The sequence below is a fragment of the Athene noctua genome, chromosome 7, assembly GCF_965140245.1.
Source record: "Athene noctua chromosome 7, bAthNoc1.hap1.1, whole genome shotgun sequence".
NCBI classification, from domain to species: Eukaryota; Metazoa; Chordata; class Aves; order Strigiformes; family Strigidae; genus Athene; species Athene noctua.
The window spans coordinates 27,055,879-27,080,023 of NC_134043.1; the positions used below are offsets into that span (position 1 = coordinate 27,055,879).

A 24,145-nucleotide genomic window follows, 5' to 3' on the forward strand; every position below is an offset into this window, starting at 1 on the left:
TGCAGGTTACAAAACCAAGATGTATTTTTTGTGATCAGAGGGGCCAACACTAAACAGAACAAAAAATAAAGACAGAAATGCAGTACAGATCACAGCTGTGTTACATTTGTAAAAGTTAAAACTGTTCCTTGTCTTTCTCAGAAGTCCAAAGAAACCCGTGACTTACTTCATTTGGTACTCAGTTTCAGGACAGAGTTTTGCCTTTCAAGTCTCAATTGCAGTGTCTGGTGTTGTCCTTTAATCCTAGCTATGCTGAGAACTGGATCCCAGCCTGACTTCATTTTTCTCACTCCCATCAATGCCTGACTAAGAAGATGAATATTGCTTGTACTTCAAAACCCAAATGTCAAGTAAATGCTGAGAAGAGGGTAGAGAACTGAGTTGTAGTTTGATCAACAGGAGGTATTTCCCCGTAGTTTTTCCTTATTCTTTCGAGCTCATCAGTATTGCAGTCCCTGGATTTCTCTGTATTTTAGTATACAATTTTCCAATGAGTTGGCTGCTCACAGTTTTTCTCTTTTTCACCACAAAACCGGTTGTAAGTTGTTTTTGGATCAAATCCCAAGATCTCCCTTTCCTCATGGATCCGGAAGGAAAATGTTGAAACTGAAGTGCCTATAAAATACCTGTAAAAAAATCAGAACAGGTTTGTGAAGGGGGCCAGTTTCTTAAAAGGCAAATAGTTGATTTCAGTCCAATGAACTTTTAACATTCATTGAAATTATATGATATGAAATTATCACATATATTATATACACAATATCACCATTATATATCTATTTTATATATATATATCAATTATATAATATAATGTCATATATGATTTGTAAACAACTATATCTGGGTCAAAAACAATGTTCTGTTTTGTGACAGTGAGAACAGTAAGATCTGTCTCCTCAAAGTCAAATTGGCTACCTTGCATGGGCGCAGATCCACTGGTCAATCACAGCCAAGCCCCCATCTTTGTAGAGTTCCAGCTCCTCCCAAGAGGGTTCAAACCTCACCATCTCAGGCAGTAGTTGCTTGAGCAATTCAATCTCTGAAAAAGGGAAAGATGCAAATCTAGTTTTACATTATAAACAGCAGCTTGCTGCTGTCATAAAACATAAGCGTTGAAGAAAACCCTGGGTGAACATTTACAAAGCAAGCAAAACCAAATTTTACAACACGTTTGCCAAATGTCAGAGTATTGTAGGCATGGGGGGAGCCAGTGGGGCAGAGACACGGCGCCAAGGGGGGCAATTCTGAGGGGCTGGGGAAGCCTGCCAAGGGTAGAACAGACACTACCACTACACTCGCTGTCTAATCCTAGAGGCTAGGTGGCCCAAGAGGCCTTTCTTGACAGAAAAACTTAGGTGAGTTGTCGCAGATGCCATGCCTCGCAGGGTTATTCTAACATCATGCACTGAAACAGGCCCCGGGATACTACTGAGAGGGAGGTGCAGGCCTGGGCGGGGGAAGCCCACTGCTGGGGGTTTCTAAGCCCTTGCCACACACAGCCAGGTCCCCCCCAGTTTGGTGCTGGGGGCAGCCAAGGGGAAGGCTGGGTGTGAGACTCCAGAGGACCCCCTTCCCACTAGCATGTCTGAGTCTCTGAAATACTAAGAAAAAAGGTGGGATGGAAGGAAGAGGAGGAGGAACAGGCAAATTCAATTCCAGATTTCCCACTGTAGAGACCATCAAACCTCCTATGGGAAATACCAAATGAATGGTTGGATACCAACTGCTCAAGCCAGACGGAAAGAACTTTTCAGTCATTCATAAAAACGAAGTGGTAATAGCTGCTCTCATTGTCAAAATTTATCATTCCTAAACTGACTATAATCTGCCTACCCTCCTCAACAGCATCAGTGGCTACAAAAACTTTTTCAAGTTTGTGCATCTCCAAGAGGCTGCGGATTTTCTTTACTGCTCCTTGCAGGGAAGGCACGTCCTCTCTGTGACCCCAAACGAAGTCTTTCCTTCTGAGATGAACCCCAAGGTATGGACCACCTAGAGCTGTGCCCATCTTAACCTAGGAGAGAAAGATCAATAAACTTCAAAACTTGAAAGCACCACTATTCATTCATACTGAAAAAGCCTGAATCTCTGGATAAGGCACTGAATTACTCTAGCTACATAAAGTAATTTTAAGGCATGGATTGGCAGTATTTTGGGACACTTACTGCAACATTTCGATCTTGGGTGGCCTGCATTATACAAGAAAAACTAGAGTGCAAAATCTTTGTAAGCAAAAATTGCTCTACTTGACCTGCACAACTAGCAGTTTGCAGCTGAACTTTATACCCACAGATGATGCTGAATACAAGATAAAATACAAGTTTCCTTTAGTGAAACAAGGGTAAGAGAAGTCTGTCACCCAGAACCAGGCAGCCACATCTCAACAGGCTCCATTAATTTATGTCACACAGGGAGAAGAGGGTACAGTAGGAACATGCACGTCCACCTCAATCTGAGCAGGGAGAGCTAGATTCACACATTCTTCCAACATTCCCTGCAGTGTACAGCCAGGAGTATACAAATGAAACAAAAGAAAAAACGTATTTGTTATGGGAAACAGACTGTTATCATTTTACCTTCATCTGTGTCCAGTCCTCCTTGTAATGAGTCCTGTCTGCCTCATCTGTGGATTGAAGATATTTGTTTCTAAACTCATCTCCCACTACACGGAGGTGTTTAGCAAACACCATGCTCCGACGGGTCTGTTGGAATAAGAGCAGATGCTGAGTCAAAAAAAGGAAGAGCTAAAAATGACTAAATGGAGATAGTTTCATATACACAGAGCTTCCAGGATGGGGTTACTTCTGATAGATCTATGCAGTGCTACGAGCAGCAATTTCTAACCTTTCATCTGAGCTTTAACTGTTTAATCCTGATCGTTACCACATTTATAACCAGCATACTTGTCTGACCTTGTCTGTATACAGAGGTGTACAGAGTAGACTGGAGTTATTTAACAAATTAAACACTCTAGCAATGTACTTCACCTTTGGAAACAAGAGCTGGGCAAAGACTAGCTTGCAAAACACCTGTAAGAACAAAACCTGCTTTAAAAAAATCATGCATCTAGCCATAGACACTCCTATCAAATTCAGCAGAAGAGTGATGAAAAAAGATTACCTTCACTTGTGGATAACAACTTCTTTCAAAGGTTCTGTGATGGCAGTTACCCCTGCGCAGTCACACACAGCCTTCTTATTAACAGGCACACACAACAGAACTAAGGAAATCCCATGTAACTTACACTGCTCTCAAAGGACACTTGGTAATTTGGTCTAATTCTTGATTGCATACAAGTCTGTCGTCTGTCATGTGATGAGCACCAAAGAAGGTGCAATGAAAACACTTCCATTTCCAAAGGCCTCTCATCTCTCAGCACGGTGTAGCCCACAGTGGACAGAGTCTACACGGCAGAGAGGCCAGGCAGAGCATTAATGGTACTCCAAGACACAGCCGCACCAATCGCCTTTGCCTTGCTCTAGCAAAGGGACAGGCACTCGAATGTCAGCCTTTCTTCACCTTTTCCCAGAGCAGCTATTTCTCCATATGCCCAACTCACTGTGGTTGAAATGGTTCCTCCTCCGTATCATTCAACAAGACACAGAACAATTTAGTCTTCAGTAAGATCCATCACACTGGTAGCTGGAGATCCATGCACATCTAAAGATTTAATGGAAGTACAAAGCCTGCTCTTCTAACGTCTTTAAAGAGATGGACTTTCTAATCCCATCCCAAATTCTCCACCAAAACATTTATATTAAGGGAAGATGTACACGCTGTTTGCTGCAAAACAGTCACGCTGCAGTTCAGAAAGATATTTTCCCTCCTTTTTGTACTATGTCAACACAATATGATCCCATCGAGTCAAGTCACTGGCAACCCTATCCAAGATACGATGAGCACAGTATGCCCAAGAGGCAGCAAAGGTGTACACAACCCATGGCAGTGCAGTGCACTGGGGAGGACAATAAACATTTTCGAATGCTATGCTGGTGTCAAACACCTCTAAACTTCATCCCGACAGACTGTGCAATTGCCATGGCATGTTTGGCACCCACGCAGCATGCTGTGCCAAGTTCTTCCTGGGCACAAAGCACTGCTCTGACAGCAGCTGTTCTGGATGAACACTTGTTTTGCAACAGCATATGTAAAAGAGAAAACAGATGAACGTGTGAACCTCCACTGATACACTTTCTGAAGTGGATGCTATCTGTATCTGGTTATCCTCATATTTAAAGTATATGTTTCAAACCTGCACGTGCAATATTGTCACACCTTCCAACTACCTCCAAGTTTTGCTTCTTCTCCCTTTCTGTCTGCAAGGAAACAAACAACAGAGAAGGGAGAGACACTTCTCAGAGGTGCATGGAAAAAGAAAAGAAGCCATGGGCCTAACCTGCAGCAAGGCAACTTCTGTTTGGGTATCAGACAAAACCTCTTGCCCACAAGAGTGGCATAGCCACCGGACAGGCCCCAGAAAGGTGACAGATCTCCACCTATGGGGACTTTCCACCTTCAGCTGGACGCAGCCCCAGACCACCAGGTCAAGTTCTGGAGTGCAAACCTGGAGGCAGGGCTCCCAAGACACCTCCCCACCTAAATTTTTGTATGATTCTAAATTTAGGAAGACAAACAAGCAAACAAACACAATCAGTGTTGGTTATGCTCCCTTTTGTGTACATGAATGGAATTAATGGTACAGATCCTCTAATTCTTTAAGACTGTCCCCCTCCAAATGGTGAAACCAAACACAGAACTCCTGGCTTGTCTAGAGTTGTCCTTAGAGAATTTTCTGCTTCCATATAGATGGTAAAACGCTCATGTGGTCTGTGTGCTACACTGATGCTCTTCAAGGGATTCAATAGTTGTGTCTAAACCATTTTGGGAGGTCTTTCCTGCTCCGTGGTCATTCAACCATTAAGAATCCCAAAACAATACCTTTCAGCTTGCAGCGGCAGGGAAGCCTAGGCGAGAATGGTGACAACAGTGAAAGCAACGTGGCTCATTATTAAATTTGAACATTTTTGGACAACAAAGACATAGGTTGGTTAGAAAAGGAAGCTGGCTTGTTACAATTTAAAAGCTTCTTTGAGACAAAAGGGCATTTGTTAGTAAGATTTATAAAGAACTTCAGATGTTATCCAGAGAGTTATTAAGAAAAAAAAGCAACAACCAAAAATCATGCAGATAGTTAAAACTGAAATAAGGAATAATATTTTTGAGAAAGTTTTAAATAATTTTGAGAGACGTTTAAGTTGTTGAGACAATGTTTAAATCGCCACTGTTAAGAAATGCATGTTATGGATCCATATGGATTTCATAGTCTGCTTTTACAGGACTACAAGTCGAGACTCAGAAATGATATGTGGGTTGTATTTCTCTGTTTGGAAATTCACTCTCAATGAAAAATTCATAGTTAGCAAACTACTGCTTGGTGCATTTCTGAAAAATATGCCATATACCAAGTGAATAGCCAAATGTTTGCATCTTACAAGACCAAGGTCTATGTAACTTGTTTCATAATATCATGAGAGTCACTTTCTCTTAGAAATTTTGATTATATCAAGCACTCCATATTGTGTTCTGTTTTCCTGCAACCTTTACCTTTGTCTTAAAACTTCTCCCATAGGAATTATTTTACCATCAGATCAAAGTGCTCCAAAGGTCTCCAAAAGTGCTCAGCGTTACCTTAAAACCCATGGGAATTTTGACATCAAAGCCAACAGGGAGACAGGACAATATTGAGCACTTCTGGGAATTCTTTTGAAAAGTCTAATCTTGAAGCTGACTAGACAAGCAACTGCACAAAGGCAGTTCCCTTCTGACTGCACGTGTGTTGGACAGGGGAGGTCCTTCTAAATGCCACACTCTGTAGCACTAAGGCCCCAGGACAAACTCGTGCATTACATTAATTTACAGTGACCTGAAGACGGTCGTTAGCATACGCTGCTGAAATATAAGACACAAGTTAACTTTTAAGAAAAGAAACCCAAGGCAAAACTGAAGCACATATCGGTTATTGAATTTTTATCAGAACCAAGTAGAAAGTCTAGAGAAGCTAACTGGAAAATACTCACATTCCAATAATCTTTCCCTCCGTAGTGGTCATGAAGAAGGTTTTCAGCTCTGTCTAACATCACTGACCTAGTAAAAATTGTAAAACTGAGTGCAGTTCCCTTAGGAATATAATTTACATTACGAAGTTTCTTTACACAGTTGCCAGGACAAAGCACAGACTATGATCTGTTTGCAAAGGGAGCACAGGGAATAAGGGATGGGCTGCCAGTCTGTTGTGTATAAAGCAAACTGTCACCCAAAGCCTGCTGGGGAGAAAGGGGAACTATGCCACTGCATGTTCCTGCTCTCTTCTTTAATAAATGGTACTCTTAATTCTGACAGTTAAACACAAAGAAGCATTAATAATCCCTCAAATAGTCCTCACAGTAGTTGCTGCTGGAGAAATAAGGTTGCCAGTGGGGAGAGTGATCCAAAGCGGAGAAGTGACCTATGAGATGATGCTCAGCCTCGGAGCACATGACAGCCCCTTGGAGGAAGCAGGAGTCATGCTCACAAAAGCAAAACCAGGGAAGGTATTTTCCACATGTGGAATAAAACGTCCTACAGTAAAACGACAGATCAAAGAACACACAGACACGTGTTAGCCACTAAGCACAAATTTTAAAATGAAAATTTTTCACTAACACGAAAATAGTCCATGCTTTTCAAAAATACACACAGTTCAAGATTGTGTACTGGAAACATAACTGCACTGTCCAAGTTCTAAGAAACAGAAGAGATTTTGAGAGTTCTGAGTGTTCAAGAGCACATGGGATATGAGCACACTGAATACGAGTGAACACACAGAGAAATGCTTCTGCTGAAGGGAGTCAAAGTCATTATCCGGACCTTCTTCTACTAAAATGAGTAGAAGCAAATAACCAATCAACTTTAGATGATCACTGCTGAAAATCAGCTGGACACCTGCACATAAGGCTACAAATAATCTGGAAAATAGACTAGACTCTTCTGGTAGAGAAGCAGCACTGCATTAACAAGAAGCTTGGATGTGAAAATAGATTAATAATCTAAATGTATCAAGAATATTCCCATAGGTACCACACATGAAGACTAATAATACGGTATTAAGACCATATAACTGATTGTCTGGCTAAAAGGGCAATACAGGAGATGAGAGAGGCCATGGCGCACAAGTCACCATAGCCCCTGGAGATTTCAACTATCCCCAGGTAGGCTGGGAGAGTGTCCTAGCAGGATGTGACCAAGCAACTGCAGTTTGAGACAGTGTCAAAGACAGTTCCATGAACCAAGTGAGCAGGGAGTAGCTCCTGGCAATTTCTTGAGCAGCAGCAAGACACAGACCAAAATCTCACAGTGAAAGAGATACTCTCTGACTGTGGCCATAAACATACTCATCTTCAACATCCTACTGGATCAACATTGCCCAAAGAAAAGCTACTGCAGTTGCATTCAGTTTCAAAAAGGGGACTATGCAAAAATGCAAAAGTACTGTACTAGTGAAGAAAACAGAAAGGCTCATAAACTGCAAGAATTTAAACAGAAAAAGACAATAAAGAAGGTCAAAAAAGAATTTGAATGACAAGACATAAAGGCCTTCAATCTGATGACAGATGTTTCTTCCAAAGAAAAAGGAAATTAAAGGCTTAACAAGCACTTGGAGACAGTAACATCACGACAGAAACAGCTACCGTAAGTTTTTTGTAGCTGTGTGTCAGGTGGAGGAGCTGGGAAGATTCATATTTTACACAGGATGTTCTCAAACCGAGGTCTCCTCAAGAAGTGTCTAGCGATGGAACAGTGAGACAAAATGAACCAACAAATGGCCAACATCAGGCAGTATTCACCCAACAGTTGTCAAGGAACTCAAGGATGAAGCAGCTGTGCCACTAATTCTGGTATGCAACATCTTTCTTAGAACTTCAACACAGCAAATGTGATGTCAATTTTCTAGAAATGCACTCGGGGAGGTCTGAGATGCAACACGGCACTAAACCTGATGTCAGTACAGGACAACTTAATAGCAACTATTATAAAAAAACAGAAATAAATGGATACCTAAAGTAAATTGGGGAAGCATCTGCACAGAGCTTTGAACAATCAGAGTAGTCTGAAGACACAAGCACACATGCAGATAAGGGAAACCTCACTGACACTGCCTACCAGGATCTCCTGACAGCCTTCGTTAAAGGCTTTTAAGAAAACTTAACAGAAATGGCACACAAGAGAAGGTCCTTGCACAGATTAAAAAGAAGTTTATACAGGGATAAACGTCCAGTTGCCATTGCAGAAGGAGGTCACAGGTGGAAGGGATCTGCGTTTCACTGTATTCCTGAACAAACTACAAAGGGGCATGAACTTTGAGGTGACACAGCCTTCTGATCACTTTAAATTGCTCAGAGCAGCAAGGACAAAGGCCAGCTGTGAAGAATTAGAGAAGTCTGATGACTGGCCAATAAAATCTAATGTAGGAGTGCATCTACTAAAACAAATACCGGCTTCAACTAAAGGGTTCCATGCTTACCATCGATGCTCAGGAATGAGCGACAGTTTGATGAAAACATCAAGGCAGCACTCATCAGAGGTCAAAAAGGGGAACTCGTATAGTAGGAATGGCCAGAAAAAGAAGAGAGCACTAAACAGGGCATGTCATTGCACCACTAGGTAATGGGTTTACCTGCACTCAGTGTGCAGGATCCAGCTGAACTGTAAAGGTTGAGAGAATGGCAGCGAAGGTAACCAAAGGCGTGGGAAGGCTTTCACTAGAAAAACAACTAATGAAGCCAGGACTCTTCACACTGCAGAGGAGACAATTGAGGGAGAAGAGGATAGAGAAATGTAAAATCATGCATGGAGGTGAATATGGAAGAGCTGTTCTACTACATGAACTAGGGAACATTAAATGAAACCTGCAGGCAGGAGTTACAAAAGGAGGTGGATTTTCATGGGATGCACAGTGAAGGTGCAAAACCTTTTGGTCTTGTTCCAAGATTTTGTGGATACTAACAGCATGCATGGAGGTTCAAAGGGAAGCGTGCACAGATCCATGGAACCACTGAAGGATACAGAAGATCAGAAGATCACTTTTGGCTCAGAAGGTCCCTATGATCACAAATCTGAAGGGTGTGTCAGGACTCAGGGAAGGCATTACACACATTTGCTCAGTTCTTATACTCTTCCCCCAGACATCTGATTTTAGCCGCTCTTGGATTTCACACACTAAACTAGACTGACTTTAACATGAACCACTAGTTTTAAGATGAACACTGTACCTGCCCTTGCATCTCTGTTATGTTGGTATTTCTTTGTACTTGTATCTGAGAAATGTGATCTTGTGTATAAAGCACCTTGTCTGTGTGTTAGGAATATGGAGGCACTACTCTTAATTTTTCCTTTGACTTTCCTCATTGCTAGACCTTTTGACAGTTGCCATGAAAAAGTTAACTGTAGGGCTAAAAATGGAGACATCTATGGCATATTTAATCCGGTTTTCTGCTGTCACTGCAAATATTCTGGTATAACTCCTATAAAGAGAACAACATCTCTGTTAAAAAACAGGACTTTGCTTCCTCTGCTCCCAGCAGGAGGTACTACTGATCCCCACTGCTCTGCTTAGAGGAACCTTCATCTCATTTTCAATTAAATCGTATTGATGTCAAACTTTTGGATGTTTTTGTTCTCACAGCAAAACTGCACTTGAGCTTACACGGTCTGTGTTTCTCCTACGGATTTATTCCCCTGATGCATTCATGGACAGTGCTTATTTCCTCTTCCTGTTCTCCCCTGTAACCCAGCAGCTTTTGCTTCGCTACCATGTCTTCTCTTGCTACAGTGTCACAGCTGACTGGAAATACTTTGCTACTGGGATAATGTAAGCGTGCTCCACCTCTCATATAAGAGCTTTCCTTTTCTCTGATCATCCTAGTGGCATCTCAGAGCAGAAAGACAAAACATGCTGCTTGCTTTCTCTGAACCCAGCTCACACTATTGAGGATGGACATCACAGGAGACCAGGCACTGCATCTCGTGATCTGAGATGTGAGCTTGGGAAACACTGATTCCACTCTGTCCGTTCCCTCTTGACCCAGCATCAAAGGGTAAAGGCAGGAAAGGTAAACACAGGGTGGCAAGGACATTTAGCTACATGAGAGAGAATATGAAGGAGCTCATGGCTATCTCCTTTTAGGTTTTAGCACTGCAGCATTTAACCTAATTTACAGTTAGGTGTTTCTTACAGTGTAAATTCCTTTTGTAATTATTTTAACAGTTTACACTAGTTCAGCGATGAAATATGAGAAGTGAGACATAGCCTGTAAGTTCCCCCTGCTCCTCCCACCTGGCAATGGGTTTGTCAGCATGCAGTACAACACCAAATGGTAATACAAGGCAACTCACTGTGCTGAAGTGTTCTTCAAAAGGATGGGAGCCACGATAGAGGCAGATCCTTGGACAGACAAACAAGAGACATTTAGGCCCCGTGTTTCCTCGTAACCCCAGAACCATCCCCTGAAAAGGAACACAACGTACTGGTTCACAGGCTTGTATTTTAAACTAATGACACATATAATGAAACAAATAAACAGTACACCCTAAAAAGATAATATATCACGTAAATAAACCAGCCAGCTCCTTTATAATGTTTTTGTGTGAAACAACAACTTTCTAAAATTAGATCTTCTAGTACCAGTACATGATTGATGAAGTTTTAAAAACAAAGTGAACCCCAAGCATCCACAGATTCACAGACAACACTACAACAACCATACAACTCTGCTCTGTTAGTCTGTCTAAGGACTGTGAGATGTTACCTGTAGTACTCGTGTTTGTCTCTGGAGTACATAAGCTGATCAATGCATGGCCTTTCATCTATTTTTTCTTCCCAGGTTCCTTCCTTCCATCCTTCTGCGTAGCCTTGTAGGACGTAAATCTGTTCAATAAAGGGCCCACCTGACTCTGAGCAGAAGGCAAAGCAAAGCATTTGTGAGTATGAAAAACCACATGATAAAGGTATGAATAAGCATTACTTGCAGTTAAAAATCGGCTAGAAATGCTAGTATTACACTATTCTCTCTCTTCCATGTTTTCCCTATAAAAAAGGAAAGGATGTCTTGTGTAAGCCAGAAAAGCCAAAAGGGTCAGGGGATGTGACAACCTGCTACTCCCACCAAGCCATGCGTGATTTAATGTGCCAAACAGAACTGAACTGCCATGAAAATGTAAATTTAAAAGCTGGATAAACCACACCATGAAGCACAGAGGTTTTCAGTGCTGGAGGTAGCTGCTATGGGAAGAGTGCCTCCAAGAAAATGACAAGTACAAGCCCTTCTTCCCCTAAATTTCAGGGTTTGTAAATGCTTTCTCCTGAAAGATAAGGGACAACTGATCCCTTCAGAGATCTTTGCAGAGGTGTGACCTTTGGTCACCTTTATTTCCTCTGATGAAAAAGCCCGTGACACTGCTTCAGATTCTGGCATTTGGTGATTAGCTCAACATTGCATTAAATCCTAAAGGGACCAACTTCACGGTTTCCATATTCTTAGAGAAAGTCTTTCTCTCATATACCATTTTGTACACAAAAAGCAGGGGGTAAGTATTTTGAGTTATGTGCAGCACTGACGATGAAAGAGTTCACAGGAGAACCTACTGTACAGCTTTTACTGTCCAACCACCTCCAGAAAAAGGCAGCTTGTCTGTAGTTCAACAGAGAGCTGCAGGCTGACTCTCTCCTTACAGGTTTGTTACTACAGCCAGAATTTTGCAGAAGTACCTGTGACTTTAACCACAGGCATTAACTGTCTTTCTCCAGGGTCCCTAGGAAGTCGAGGGGCTGATGGTGCTACATCAAAAGAGCTGCCAAATAATTGGGTTATTTCATTCTAGTGGTTTGTTACTCTGCACTATTCTTTCCCATCCCACCTCTCGCCACCTTTTTTTATTTCACATATAAGGATAAAAGCACATATAAGGCTAAACCTGTGAAGAAACCACCTCAAATATTTAGTCAATTGTAGATTGTACAATTCCATACTCCACCTGCAAGAAACTGCTCATATTCAATGACAGGGATGTTCCTGTTGAGGCTTGGGAGATCGAAGAAGCTGGCCCAAGGGATCCGGACCTGAAGGATGTCAGGGCTCTGCCAGTGATAAAGGCGTCCCCAGGGAGGCAGAACTAACACCCAGTTTTCATTTTTCAGCAAGGTCTTTAGAAGGGAAGCAATGCGAACATAGACATCTCTGCGAAGGTTGAACCCTTCAGGAGGATTTACATCATATAAAAGGTATCTGGGGAGGACAACGCAATGTAGTTACTTGGGGAAGTTTAAAACTTTTACACGTTTTTTTATTTTACCCCACAATCATGTGATGCAACTAATTGGGAAGGAAACTGTTTCTTTTTCGTGAGGTTGTGGTGCTCAGAAGACGGGAGGGGATGAAGTAGGGGAAGGCAGCAGTGTGGTGCAGAGGCTGTGGGAGCATCGCGTGTCCTGGCTGGACGTCACCAAGGCGGCACGTGCCACATGCCCTTCCTGCGGCGGGGTAGGACACGGGGGGCCAGGGAGTGAACCCCTCAGATGCGTTGCTCATCCTGAGGGTAATGGGGTGTGCGGCAAGAATGGTGAAATAACTGACACGTTACTCAGGCAAACTCCCGTGAGCCGAATAGGAAGGCGCGAGGACACGTTCATGAGGGACAGGGGGGGTGCGCGTCACCCGCCACGGGGTGGGGGCCCCCAAACCATACTCAGAGCGGAAATGCCCCCGGACAGCTGTGACAGCGGCATCCTCCAGAAACGACCCCAACAGCCCCGTCAGGGTAAGGAGGACCCTCACGTACCAACCGGCCGACGGCTTCGGGGGGCCCCGAGGGAACCACGCCGGGGCCCGCGACGCGAGGAGGGTCCCGGGGGCGGCAGGGGCTGCCCCCGGCAGGCAGGACCGGCTCGGGACGAGCGGGCCCGCGCTGGGGCTGGCCCCGGGGGGCGGCTGCCGCCCAGGCGCGGCGCGGCCGGGGCCCGCGGTGGCTGCGGCGGAGCCGCCTCTCACCTGGTGCGCGGCGCGGCGGCGGCGGCGGGCAGCGAAGAGGCGGCGTGGCCGGCACGGAGGGCGGCGGGCGGCGGCTGGGCGGCGGCGGGCGGCGGCAGGGCGAGGGCGGACAGGCCGAGCAGCAGCAGCAGCACCGGCGGCGCCAAGCGGCGGCCGCGGCCCTGCGCCGCCATCCCCGCGCCACGTCCGGGGCGGCCCCGGCGGCGGCCCGGCCCCTCGGTGCGGGCGGGGCGGGAAGCGGCGGGCGCGGCGTCCCCCGGAGAGGCTTCTTCAGAAGAGGCCGGCGGTCAGGGGCCGGAGGCTGGCGCCGGTGAGGCGGTTCAGCTCCTCCAGGATCTCCACCTCCTTCTGATACATCTGTGGGGGAGAAGCCGCGGTCAGCGCCGCTGGCCCCGCGGCCGGGCCGGCATCGATGCCAGGCACAGCGCCCCGGGGCCGGACCCGCAGGTTCCCCGTCACGGGACACTGCGAGAGTCTTCCCACCCGGGAACGGCCCGACATGGGCGGGTCACCGCACTCCTTCCCCAGCTCCAGGGCACCGCCGTACCTGCTGCCACTCGGCTTTGGTGTTGTGCTGGTAGCCAAGCAAGTGGCACAACCCGTGGGCTGCTGTCACCTGTACGTGAAGAGACGAGAACAAGCCACACGCATTACCAACCCGACCCCCGCGCTGGCGGAGAGCCCCGGCCTGCCCTCCGCGAACCGGGGTGCGAGGGGTGCCCAGGGCTAACCCCATCCTGCCGGGAAACAGCGGGGAAAAGCCGGTACTCTGCCCACAAAACGAGAGAGATCAGGTAGTGTCCCGACTCACCCATTAAAAGAAACAAGCTTTAAAGCACCAAGAGTTAACCTTTCAGCTGTAACATCATTTTGTATCAGCAGTAGCGTGGCCAGCAGGGACAGGGAAGGGATCTCACCCCTGTACTCGGCACTGGTGAGGCCGCCCCTCGATGACTGGGTTCAGTTTTGGGCCCCTCACTCCAAAAAGGCCATTGAATGACTCGAGCGTGTCCAGAGAAGGGCAACGGAGCTGGTGCAGGGTCTGGAGCACAGGTCTGATGGGAGCGGCTGAGGGAACTGGGGGGGTTTAGTCTGGAGAAGAGGAGGCTGAGGGGAGACCTCATCGCCCTCTACAGCTCCCTGAAAGGAGGGTGCAGAGAGGGGGGATGAGTCTCTTGAACCAAGGAACAAGCGCCAGGACAAGAGGGAATGGCCTCAAGCTGCGCCAGGGCAGGGTCAGACTGGCTCTTAGGAAGCATTTCTTCCCAGAAGGGGTTGTTGGGGGTTGGAATGGGCTGCCCAGGGCAGGGGGGGGAGTCCCCATCCCTGGAGGGGTTGAAGAGTCGGGTTGACCCAGCGCTGAGGGATCTGGTGGAGTTGGGAACGGTCAGTGTGAGGTTCATGGCTGGACCAGAGGAGCTTCAAGGGCTTTTCCAACTGAGATGATTCGGTGACTCTGTGATCATCACCTTCTCTTTTAGTTCAGGCGGGACAGCGGCAGCCGCTCCCCCGTCCCCGTCGGATCCCCCCAAGCTGTCCCTTCCCGCAGCGTGCGGCCGGGGCACCACTGCCCGCGGCGGGGCTCACCGCCAGGACGCTGTCGAAGTCCTCCCCGGTGTCGCGGCACTGCTGGTGGATGTACTCCACCCCCAGGAAGATGTCCCCTAGGTTGTACTCGTCGCGGCTGAGCGGTCGCGGCAGCTCCCCCGCCGACACCCGATGAAAGGGGAAGGAGAGGACGTCGGTGGGCTCCGGGCACTGCCGGTACGCGCCGTTCAGGCGCCGCATCAGCTCGTTACCGGCGCAGACCAGCCCCACGTCGAAGCGGGAGGCGCCGAGGGCGGCCCGCAGGGCGCAGACGGCGCGGCGGAGCGAGGACCGGCGCACCGGCACGGCCCGCTGCGCATTCCGCAGCACCACGCTCATGGCGGCGGCGGCGGCGGCGGGACTCCACCCCCCGGCCTGCCGCGCCTGCGCGCCCCGCCCACCCGCCCCGGAGAGGCGGCGGCTGCCGCCGCCATGAACGCTGGGGGCCCTTTCCGCGGGCCGCCCGCCTTCCCGCCGCCGCTGCGCTTCGGGCAGGCCGCCGTCTTCGGGCAGGGTGGCGGTGCCGCCGGCCTCCCCTTCGCCCCCGCGCCCTCCGCCGCCTTCGGGCCGCCCTACGGGCTAGGCCAGGCGTCGGCCTTCGCGGCGGCGGCAGGCGGCAGCGGCGCCCCGGCGGGCAACGCGGGGTTCAGCTTCAAGCCGCCCACCAACCTGGGCGGCTTCCCGGGGCCGGGCGAGGCGCCGGGCGGCGGCGGCGGAGCCTTCGCGGCGCCCGAGTTCCGCTTCAAGGCGCCCGAGAGCGCCGCCGCTTTTAAGCCGCCGGCGGGCGGCGAGGCGGAGAAGGGCCCGGCCGCCCCCGCCGCCTTCACCTTCTCGCCGCCCTTCGGCTTCGCGCCCGAGGCGGGCCCGGAGGCGGCGGGGGGGCCGTTCTCCTTCTCGCGTCCCACCGCCGCTGTGGGCCGGCTGGAGGAGAAAGGCCCGCGGCCGCTCTTCGAGGAGCCGGGCGAGTCGGCGCCCAAGTGCCTGAAGCGGAAGGAGGAGCGGGAGCGGTCGCCGCGGCGGGCGGCGGCGGGGGGCGGGCGGGCGGCCCTGGCGCCGCCGCCGGAGAAGCGGGCGGTGGTGCTGAGCCGGCCCCGCGGCGGAGCGCTCTTCGGCCGCATGCTGCAGGAGGTGCTGCGCAGCCAGGGCCGCGGGCACCGCGACCGCGGAGAGGCCGCCGAGGCCGAGCGGGGACCCTCCGAGGAGCCGCCGCCGGCCGAGGCCCGGGAGCTTCCCCGGGAAGGTAGGCTGGGGCGGGGGGCGGGCCGGGGCCCCCGGCGGCCGGGTGTCACCCCGCGCTCTGAGGTGGGTCTCTCTCTCTTTTTCCAGATGCCGCCCCTGCTACCCCCGCCCGCCGGGCCCGGGGCAGCGAGAGCACGGAGGGGCTGGGGGGCCTGTCCCCCGGCGAACTGACGGCCATCCAGTGCAAGAACATCCCCGATTACCTCAACGACAGGACGGTGCTGGAGAAGCACTTCGGCCAGTTCGTCAAAGTCCGACGGATCATGACCAGGCGCAATAAAAAAACGGCCGTTCTCCACTTTTTTGATCATGTGAGTGTTGGAAGCACTGAGTGCCGGAGCAGCCTTAAACCTGAGTGCTTGTGATGGGCCCGGCCCTGGTGAGAACTGCACCCCTGTTTGGTAAGGCAGGGTGGCCTTCACCTGTGGGAAGGTTTTGTGTCACGGGCGCTGTGCTACAGACGGGGGCAGAAGTGTGCAGAGCCGCACGTAGAAGTGGTCGCTGCCGGAGCTCTGCCTGGCTTTGGCTGTCCTGTTAGCGTCCAGCTCAGATAACGAACAGATCTTCCCTGTTTGTTGTCTCATGTCACCCAAACCTGAGTCATGTGCGCTGCTGTGTTCTTTGCTCGGCAGCACCAAGGGCAAGGTGAGCTCATGCCAGCCTTGTAGGGTGACCTGCTCGCTGGAAATACTGCCGTTACATCAGTGCTGAGGTGTGTTGAGGAGCTAGTTCAGAGACTGCGCGGTCTGTTCCTGTGTTGTGCTTGAAAACTCACCTTTGGCTCAGGTGCTCTAAGCTTCCCGTAGCTCTTAGAAAAGCAGCAATTTTTGTGGAAACTGCTGGTTGCATGTAGGTCTTGAGTGAGAGATTAAAGTGCAGTAACCAGAATTTCATGGAAATTGGTAAATAGTTCTCTGGCAAAAACTGCACTGCCCATCTGGTGTTGTGATGCTAACAGGTTTTCATACTCTGCTTTTGTTTTCTTTCAGGCCTCTGCAGTTCTTGCCAGAAAAAAAGCAAAAGAGTTGCATAAAGACATAGTAACGTTTTGGCAAAAGAAGAAAACGAGTAAGTCTGTGTTTTGGAATATGTTTACTGGGTGATACGTAAATGGCATGTCATCTGCTCTGTTCTTGTTTCCTGATGTGCTGAGATTGGAGATCATCTCTGTATCACAGTAAGGATGTTACAGTTCCAGAAGTAGGATGGTTTTCTTTGACGTTTGCTTGTCAGATTGTTTGGTGCGCAGAGCTTATGGCAGCGTTGAAGGTTATTCTTTGCAGAAACATAAGAATAGTTGTTCTGTATTTTATGTGACACCCTGCCTAGCTCTGTCTGTGGCAAAGGCTAATAGTTAATATGTAGGGGAGGGGAAAAAAGAACAGCGTAAAGCAAGTAATTCCTTCCAGAATAATTTCTCAGCCTTTAACAGCCTATGGCTGGGGAGACCTGGGTGCCTGAAGGGGTCTCTTAGACCTTGGAGAATTTTCCTCTTGTGGAGTTACCCAGTTGTTTTTGTGAGGTGTGTAAACTTCCAGCATCCACAGTACCGTCCTCTGGTGTTGGGAAAGTTTTAAGTGAGCAACTGCAAATCACAGTTGGAAATTGCATTGTTTCTTTCTTAAATTCGTGTTGTTAAAAACATTTTTCTTTATATGAGCCAAAATGCTGTTCCAGCCATATGAAAGAACTGAAGACACTTGAAATGACAGTGTACGTGAGAATTAGAAACCATTCATGCAGCCACACAATAGGAATATGGTGATGTTAACTTTGTGCGCCTGTCTAGAAGTAGAATGTTCTTTGGGGATGTAGGAAAACTCAGCTTCAAGTGCCTTGCTGCCTGCTTTGGAGCACGGTCTGGGATGTGGGCTTCCAGGGCCTAGGAGAGTGTTCTGAGAACTGTTATGGAGTATCCTGGAGTGACTGTCAGTGTTGCTGAGGTTGCTGTTCTGCCTGTCAACAATTATGTGCTGCTTAAACCAAAAAGAGAACTGAGTTTAGGATTCCAGACCTTGTTTGGGGTTAGGGCAAGAGGAGATGTGAACCTTGGCTGTTCACCCCTTAGGCAACTACCTGAACTGTCAGGTGCTTCCCTTTCTTTAGCTTAATGCTGTGTGTGTACCTCTGAGATCCTGGCCTGGGGATGCGCTTCAGCTGTCAGCAAATGAACGGTTCACCACAGCATTGACCAACCTCTAACTTGCCTTTCAGAAAATGAGCAGCTGCAGAGTTTGTCTTCCTGAAAAGTAACATCTTGTAGCAGCAGCTATAGGGGTGCCTGTTTGCCTTTGACATTTTATTGTGGTGTTATGTGTCTGCAGAAATGTGAATAGCAGTATTCTGAAATAACCAATCTGAGATAATTTAAGAAATCCGACTGGCTGAAAATTTATTCCTGGCAGAAGAAATTCTCTCTTCCTGTGAGGTGTAGATGTAACTCTTGAGAAGGAATGCCAACCTCAGTCTAAGCTTGGGATTCTGAAATAAATTATTAAAATGCTTCAGAAGGAGCACTGGGAATTGTGGTTTACGTAGATGAAATGGATTTCATATCCTGTAGGGAGTTACAACTTGTGGATTATATCCCAAACCTGAGAGAATTTAAATCTGGATGATGATCAGACTTCATTTACTGACAATCTGCTGACTGATTATAGTTATTGCTAAGTGACAACTGTTTTTCAGTAAAATATTCTTTATAGAACAGTGAGGCTGACTAGCAATTGGTAGATTTACTTGGTACAGCTTCTAGTGCAATTTGTCCTGGAAGTTTTGCATACATATAGAAAACTGTGACTCTTAGTTTTATCTTCTAATAGTATTTTTTTAAACAAACTGCTCACCACCACACCCCCTGTGGGAAAAAAATGTTGTTGCTTAAACTATTAGGCAAATACCTGGCTTCACGCTTATATGTTACATCAGGTCCAGCAAAAAGAGAATTTTCACCCAAGGAGAAGAAAGCAGGTGAAGATGAAGGAAGGCAAAGCAGTGAAGAGCAAAACTATCAGCATTCCTCTCTTCAGAAGCCTTTAATGAGATCCTCTGCCAGCAGTGTCATGCCTGGTAAAAGGTATGTCTGCTCCTCTGGGAATCCATCTGGCAGGAAATGGGGTGGATGGGGAAAAATGATGTGTGCCAAATAGTCATGTTCTTATCAGGGAGTGTGCTTCCCTTTTGGTTTGTCTGAATTAGATCTTGCATTTTGTCAGAAAGATATGTCTAACGGCTTATGAAGGTTTTTTACTTTGGTCTGCCTATTTCTTTTGAATATTTTGTTCATAACAGCAAATAACACTTGCAATAGTGAGGTGTAAGGGAATTGAATGAAAGAGTGCAGAACCAAACTAGGACCTAGCAGTAAGGACACTGGTGGTCATGATTAAATGAGCTTTTGAAGTGAGTAGCTTCATTTGTCGTTAATGACAGCTCTGTGGAATGAGAATCCCCTTTTCAGAGTAGCTGGTAAGTTTGGATCATCATCTTGTCTCACTTCAAGTGAATGCTCTTTGTACAGGAATCCTGTTTCGTGGCAAGGTTGTCATCTTTCTATGGTACCTTAATGGTGTGACTAGTTTGACAAAAGTAATTTGGTATGTGCAGTTATATGATTATAAAATTAATAATGTGAAGGAACAAATGTTCCTTGACTTAAAAATATGTTTGGATCTGGGCCCTTGTAAAATCTTTTGATAATCTCTGTTGCATTAAAAGCATTAGGTGTTTTTCCACACCAAACAGCAGACTAGTTCCTGGCTTAAAATGCAAACTGCTGTGCCATAGTAATGGAAAAATGTAGCCTTCTGGTTCTGTTCACTCTCAGACAGATTCAGTAATACCATTTCTGTTGTACAGAGGTTGAGGCTTTCACTACAGTCGAGTGCTTGGCTGCGTTGTTAAGGCAGTGCTGAGGACTTAACCAGATTAACTCCCAGTGCTAGTGTTAGCTCATAAAAACCTTAGTATGTTGATACGTACTTTATTTGATACATTGCCTTGTGAAAAAAATAATCTTCTAAACAGAGATGTTGAAGTCCTAAAGGAGCAGTGAACTGATGAAGGCTGGGGCATGTGTTAGTGTATTAGTGATAAAAACCCCCAAACTTCTATTTTTAGTTCTCCAGCAAAGAAGCCTGGTCTTCGAACCACACTGCAGCATGCAGCAGATCTGTTTGATTCTAGTTCTGAAGGGCAGAGCTCGGAGGCCTTGTCATCTCTCAGTAACCTGGTAGGATTAGTGGCCGAGACATCTGAAGAAAGATACCGTCTTTTGGACCAGAGGGACAAAATCATGCGACAAGGTAATTACACAAGTTAATGAGTGTAACATCTGCATCTCTGCTGAAAAGTGTTTGGTGTCTGTTGCAAAGCTGTTGCTTTAAAGAGAGAATTTAACATGAACTAGTTTATAAAATACTCTTCTGTTGTACATATATGCATTAATTTCTTGTGGAACACACAAAAATCTGTTTTACTTACTGCATGTGCATATTTCTTGTGGAAAGTGAGTAGCAGACAGTTCATCTTCTGTGAACGAGGCTATGTGGGGAGATTTTCATCCCTACAGGCTCTTTGAAGAAGGCTACCCAAAGCCTAACTGTGTTTCTGTAATTTCAAACTACTACACAGTAACTGTTTCAAGAAATGGCCTTTTGTTTTACAGTGCTGGGTCATAAACACTTCCATCCTGTTCTTGCCATTTCAAGGCTGACCCTGCTTTTAATTTAAGATCTTGTTTTTAATATCAGCAAATAGATTTCTTGTCTGTTTGATGTGGAATTTCTGGTGCTTAGTTAGGAGACAAAAAATTGGGTATCTTTTAGAGGCTTCAGTCTTCTCAGCAATACTCTTGATATCCAGGTGGGACGGTAGGAGAAACTTCCCCAAAGTGTCACCAAAATGGGATAAAAGAACTTATCGACACCGATGGGATGTAGATAAGCAGACACTCCTTTATTAATGGCTGGGTGTGCAGGGGAGTCATCTCACCAACAACGCACACCTAACTGGTGTAGCGCACTGATCATAGAGGATACAGTCATACATATTAATCAGGTTCTCATACATACACATGTAAACTCTTGTAACTCCTTTTCATATTCTCACTTCTTCCCCTTCATGCGCACTTGAGTCCTGAAATGAATCAGGCGGCTGCTTTTGTGACCACCATGGACTACTGACCTAAAAGAAAAGACCCTCCAATACTCTTGACCCAAGGATTTTTGTCTTACATTGTAATTTTAACATGCTTTGAGGGCCTTTCACAATGTAACTTTTACAGTACCTGGTCTGTAGGGCAATAAATCATCCTGACCGGACAGTCTAACAACGGTACCTCATTGCAAGTCTTATTCTTTGGATAGAAATCTAGTTAATGGTTATCACTAGTCTGTGGCCTCAGCCTAGGTCTTTAAAAGAGGAACTTTGTAGCAGTATATAACTGATTATATAGTCTAAATCATTCCTTACTTAAATCCAAATAATTAAAATCACTCAAATTAATGACAGTAACACAACAAGTGGTGCAACTCTGGGACAGGCTCCAGAGTGGGGGAACCCAATCCTTGTGTGTTTCTGACCATGCCAAGGTATGGGTACAGCCTTGCTCTGAGTAGAGTAGGGTGAGAATATCTAGAGACCTTGTCTCACTAGCTTTTTTTGAGAACTGTTGCTCTAGCATCATACTTCTGGACATCTATCCATTGACCAATGTACGTACTGCAGCTGAGGCATGTGGCACACTTAGGGCTGTGTTGGCACATCAGGGTAATAGCTTGTCATGAAAACAAAAATGAGAAATGCTTAGTGTTTGTTGATTATTTTTTTTTTTTTTTTAAATTTTTTTTTAGCTCGAATAAAAAGGACTGATCTTGGCAAAGCAAAAACTGTTGTTGGCACTTGCCCAGACATGTGTCCTGAAAAGGAACGCTACATGAGGGAGACGAGAAACCAGCTCAGTATCTTTGAATTGCTTCTAGGATCTGACAAGGTATTCAGGGGTTTGCTGTTCCCAGGACATCTCTTTGCATGCTGCTCATATAAAGCTGTCAGTATTTAGTTGATCACAGGGTTAATTCTGGGGGAAAAATTCTGGAGGCTATTGCAGTAATTGATGTCTTTCAATTCCCTGTTGTACAACAAGGCTAGAGAATTGCTTTTTCAGTCTAAGTAATGTCTTTTATTTAGCTACAGACAGGCTTTTAGAACTATAGTTCTAAAACTGTAGGGTGGCAGTATACATTGCCTTGAAGGTTATGAGTTTGAGACTAAGTCAACATGTAGGATCCTGCTGTAAAAGAAAACAGAAAACATTTGCTATGGTAGCAGAATGGACATGGGCTGTTGGTGTGAACAGTGGAAGAACTGCTTTAACAGTCTGCTCCTTACTAGACTAGAGGCATGGATGGGATGAAATCCCCTCTTCTGAAAAGCTGAACGTACTCCTTGGGTTTGATTCTTTTCTCTGCGTCTTGCAGGTAGATCATGGAGCAGCAATCAAAGAATATAGTAGGTCTTCAGCAGATCAGGAGGAACCTTTGCCCCATGAATTGAGACCCTCTGAGGTGTTGAGCATGACCATGGACTATTTAGTGACAAACATTATGGACCAAGGAGAAGGAAACTACCGAGAGTGGTATGACTTTGTCTGGAACAGAACTCGTGGAATAAGAAAGGTAAGCACTGGTGAATGGAGGTGTTTGATGATAGAAAGCAAAAGATCACATAATGCTGTAAAAAGTGAGGCAAAAAGCAGTAGTAATTCAAATGTTTTGAATTGCAAAGTGACTCAAAGCACAGTTGAAATGAGTTTTCCAAAGGTAGGGCCAGATTACTATGCTCTTCAACAGCAGTTTAAAAATACATGCAATGCTTTCCTTATCATTCTGTTTAGGATATAACCCAGCAACATCTCTGCAACCCTCTGATGGTGTCTCTGATTGAGAAGTGCACTCGCTTTCACATCCATTGTGCTCACCACTTGTGTGAAGAGCCCATGTCCTCCTTTGATGCCAAAATCAACAATGAGAACATGACTAAATGCTTGCAGAGCTTGAAGGAGATGTATCAGGACCTGGCTAACAAGGGGATTTACTGCAAGAGTGAAGCAGAGTTCAGAGGTTATAATGTCTTGCTGAATCTCAACAAGGGTGATATTCTCAGGTGGGAGCAACAGATAACACTTCTCCCTTTTACCTATGGGAAGAATTGAGATTAGGATTAAGTCCAGACAAATTCTAATGGAAGTGCTTAGTTGCAAAATTTTTTTGCCAAACAAAGTGTACTGTAGGTATGTTTTATTTTAATTTTTCAGTAGGTCATTTTAAGTCTTATCTTTTAAGAAAAGAAAAAAATAAGCTTTGTTTTATCCCCTTGAATAACTCACTAGAGCTTCTGCAGGTGGTAAAAAAAGGCAACCAACCAACCAAAAAAAAAGTTAAACCTTCACTATTCTCAAACAAGGAAGATTTTGTTCTTTTTGCATAGTGGTATCCAATTTTCACTGCTTTATCTGCAGTAGGACTAAGCAAAAAACATTTTGTGGGCAGAGTCATAGTTTGCTTTTCTGGTCAATCTCTTAACTGCCTTCCTCCCTAGAGGCTGGGGCAATGTACCTAGATAACATGCTGATTATGCAAGCATCATTAGAAGATTAATGATCTGTAAATAATGCCACAAACTTAATTCACAGCCGTTTGTTTTGAACAGGAGTTGCATGTCTTAAAACTCCTAACTTTTAATTCTGTTTTATTACAGGTTGCTATTGAATTGTAATTGTTAATATTGAAGCAAAAGGTTTGTGTATGTCTTTTTGTCTCCACAGAGAAGTACAACAGTTTCATCCAGAGGTTAGAAACTCTCCTGAAGTTAGATTTGCAGTTCAAGCTTTTGCTGCTTTAAACAGCAACAACTTTGTGAGGTTCTTCAAGTTAGTGCAAGCAGCTTCCTATCTGAATGCCTGTCTCCTACACTGCTATTTCAGCCAGGTGAGAAAAAGGCAAATGGATGTTGTAAATGTAAAGTGTTAATCAGTAAAACAGTCTGGACCTTTTGGGAGGAAGTCTTCTTAGCAGAAAACTCGGTAGATGTTTAGCCTTTAAAATAATCTTATGCTTGCTTCTTCAGAAGTGATTAAAAATTTATCAAGAGTTTTCTGCAGTGATATAAAAGGCAAATATTAAAATGCTACTCTTAACATTTTTCTTCCCATAACTGTGTACAAATACATGTTATTT

General features: G+C 46.1%; 3 protein-coding genes across 8 annotated transcripts in view; 1 reads left to right on the plus strand and 2 right to left on the minus strand.

Moving 5' to 3' along the window:
• On the minus strand, nt 1-13,255 carry POFUT2 (protein O-fucosyltransferase 2). Its single transcript, XM_074910713.1, has 9 exons — nt 13,083-13,255; nt 12,070-12,320; nt 10,845-10,989; nt 10,432-10,542; nt 6,078-6,144; nt 2,577-2,702; nt 1,834-2,014; nt 916-1,039; nt 1-626 (listed from the first exon to the last, which is right to left on the minus strand). The coding sequence occupies exons 1-9, from the start codon at nt 13,253-13,255 to the stop codon at nt 473-475; spliced, it is 1,332 nt and encodes a 443-aa protein (XP_074766814.1). The 3' UTR covers nt 1-472.
• Nucleotides 13,256-13,262: 7 nt separating this feature from the next.
• Nucleotides 13,263-15,019, minus strand: YBEY (ybeY metalloendoribonuclease). Of its 5 annotated transcripts, XM_074910716.1 has the most exons (4): nt 14,946-15,008; nt 14,670-14,831; nt 13,630-13,698; nt 13,263-13,439 (listed from the first exon to the last, which is right to left on the minus strand). In XM_074910716.1, exons 1-4 carry the CDS (start codon nt 15,006-15,008, stop codon nt 13,353-13,355), a joined length of 381 nt encoding a protein of 126 aa, XP_074766817.1. In that variant the 3' UTR covers nt 13,263-13,352. The 5 variants fall into 5 exon arrangements, with proteins under 5 accessions (XP_074766817.1, XP_074766818.1, XP_074766815.1 ...); XM_074910717.1 differs by having other exon boundaries at nt 14,799-15,019; XM_074910714.1 differs by having other exon boundaries at nt 14,670-15,019.
• A 77-nt stretch (nt 15,020-15,096) lies between these two features.
• MCM3AP (minichromosome maintenance complex component 3 associated protein) overlaps nt 15,097-24,145 on the plus strand; it is a 29,937-nt gene continuing 20,888 nt past the window's right edge. For both annotated transcript variants that reach the window (XM_074910381.1, XM_074910382.1), the window contains exons 1-9: nt 15,097-15,909; nt 15,996-16,219; nt 16,898-16,976; nt 18,837-18,984; nt 20,028-20,212; nt 21,761-21,900; nt 22,388-22,585; nt 22,804-23,072; nt 23,734-23,896. In XM_074910381.1, the coding sequence (XP_074766482.1) occupies nt 15,102-15,909; nt 15,996-16,219; nt 16,898-16,976; nt 18,837-18,984; nt 20,028-20,212; nt 21,761-21,900; nt 22,388-22,585; nt 22,804-23,072; nt 23,734-23,896 (2,214 nt within the window). In that variant the 5' untranslated portion in view covers nt 15,097-15,101. The remainder of the gene's footprint in view (nt 15,910-15,995; nt 16,220-16,897; nt 16,977-18,836; nt 18,985-20,027; nt 20,213-21,760; nt 21,901-22,387; nt 22,586-22,803; nt 23,073-23,733; nt 23,897-24,145) is intronic.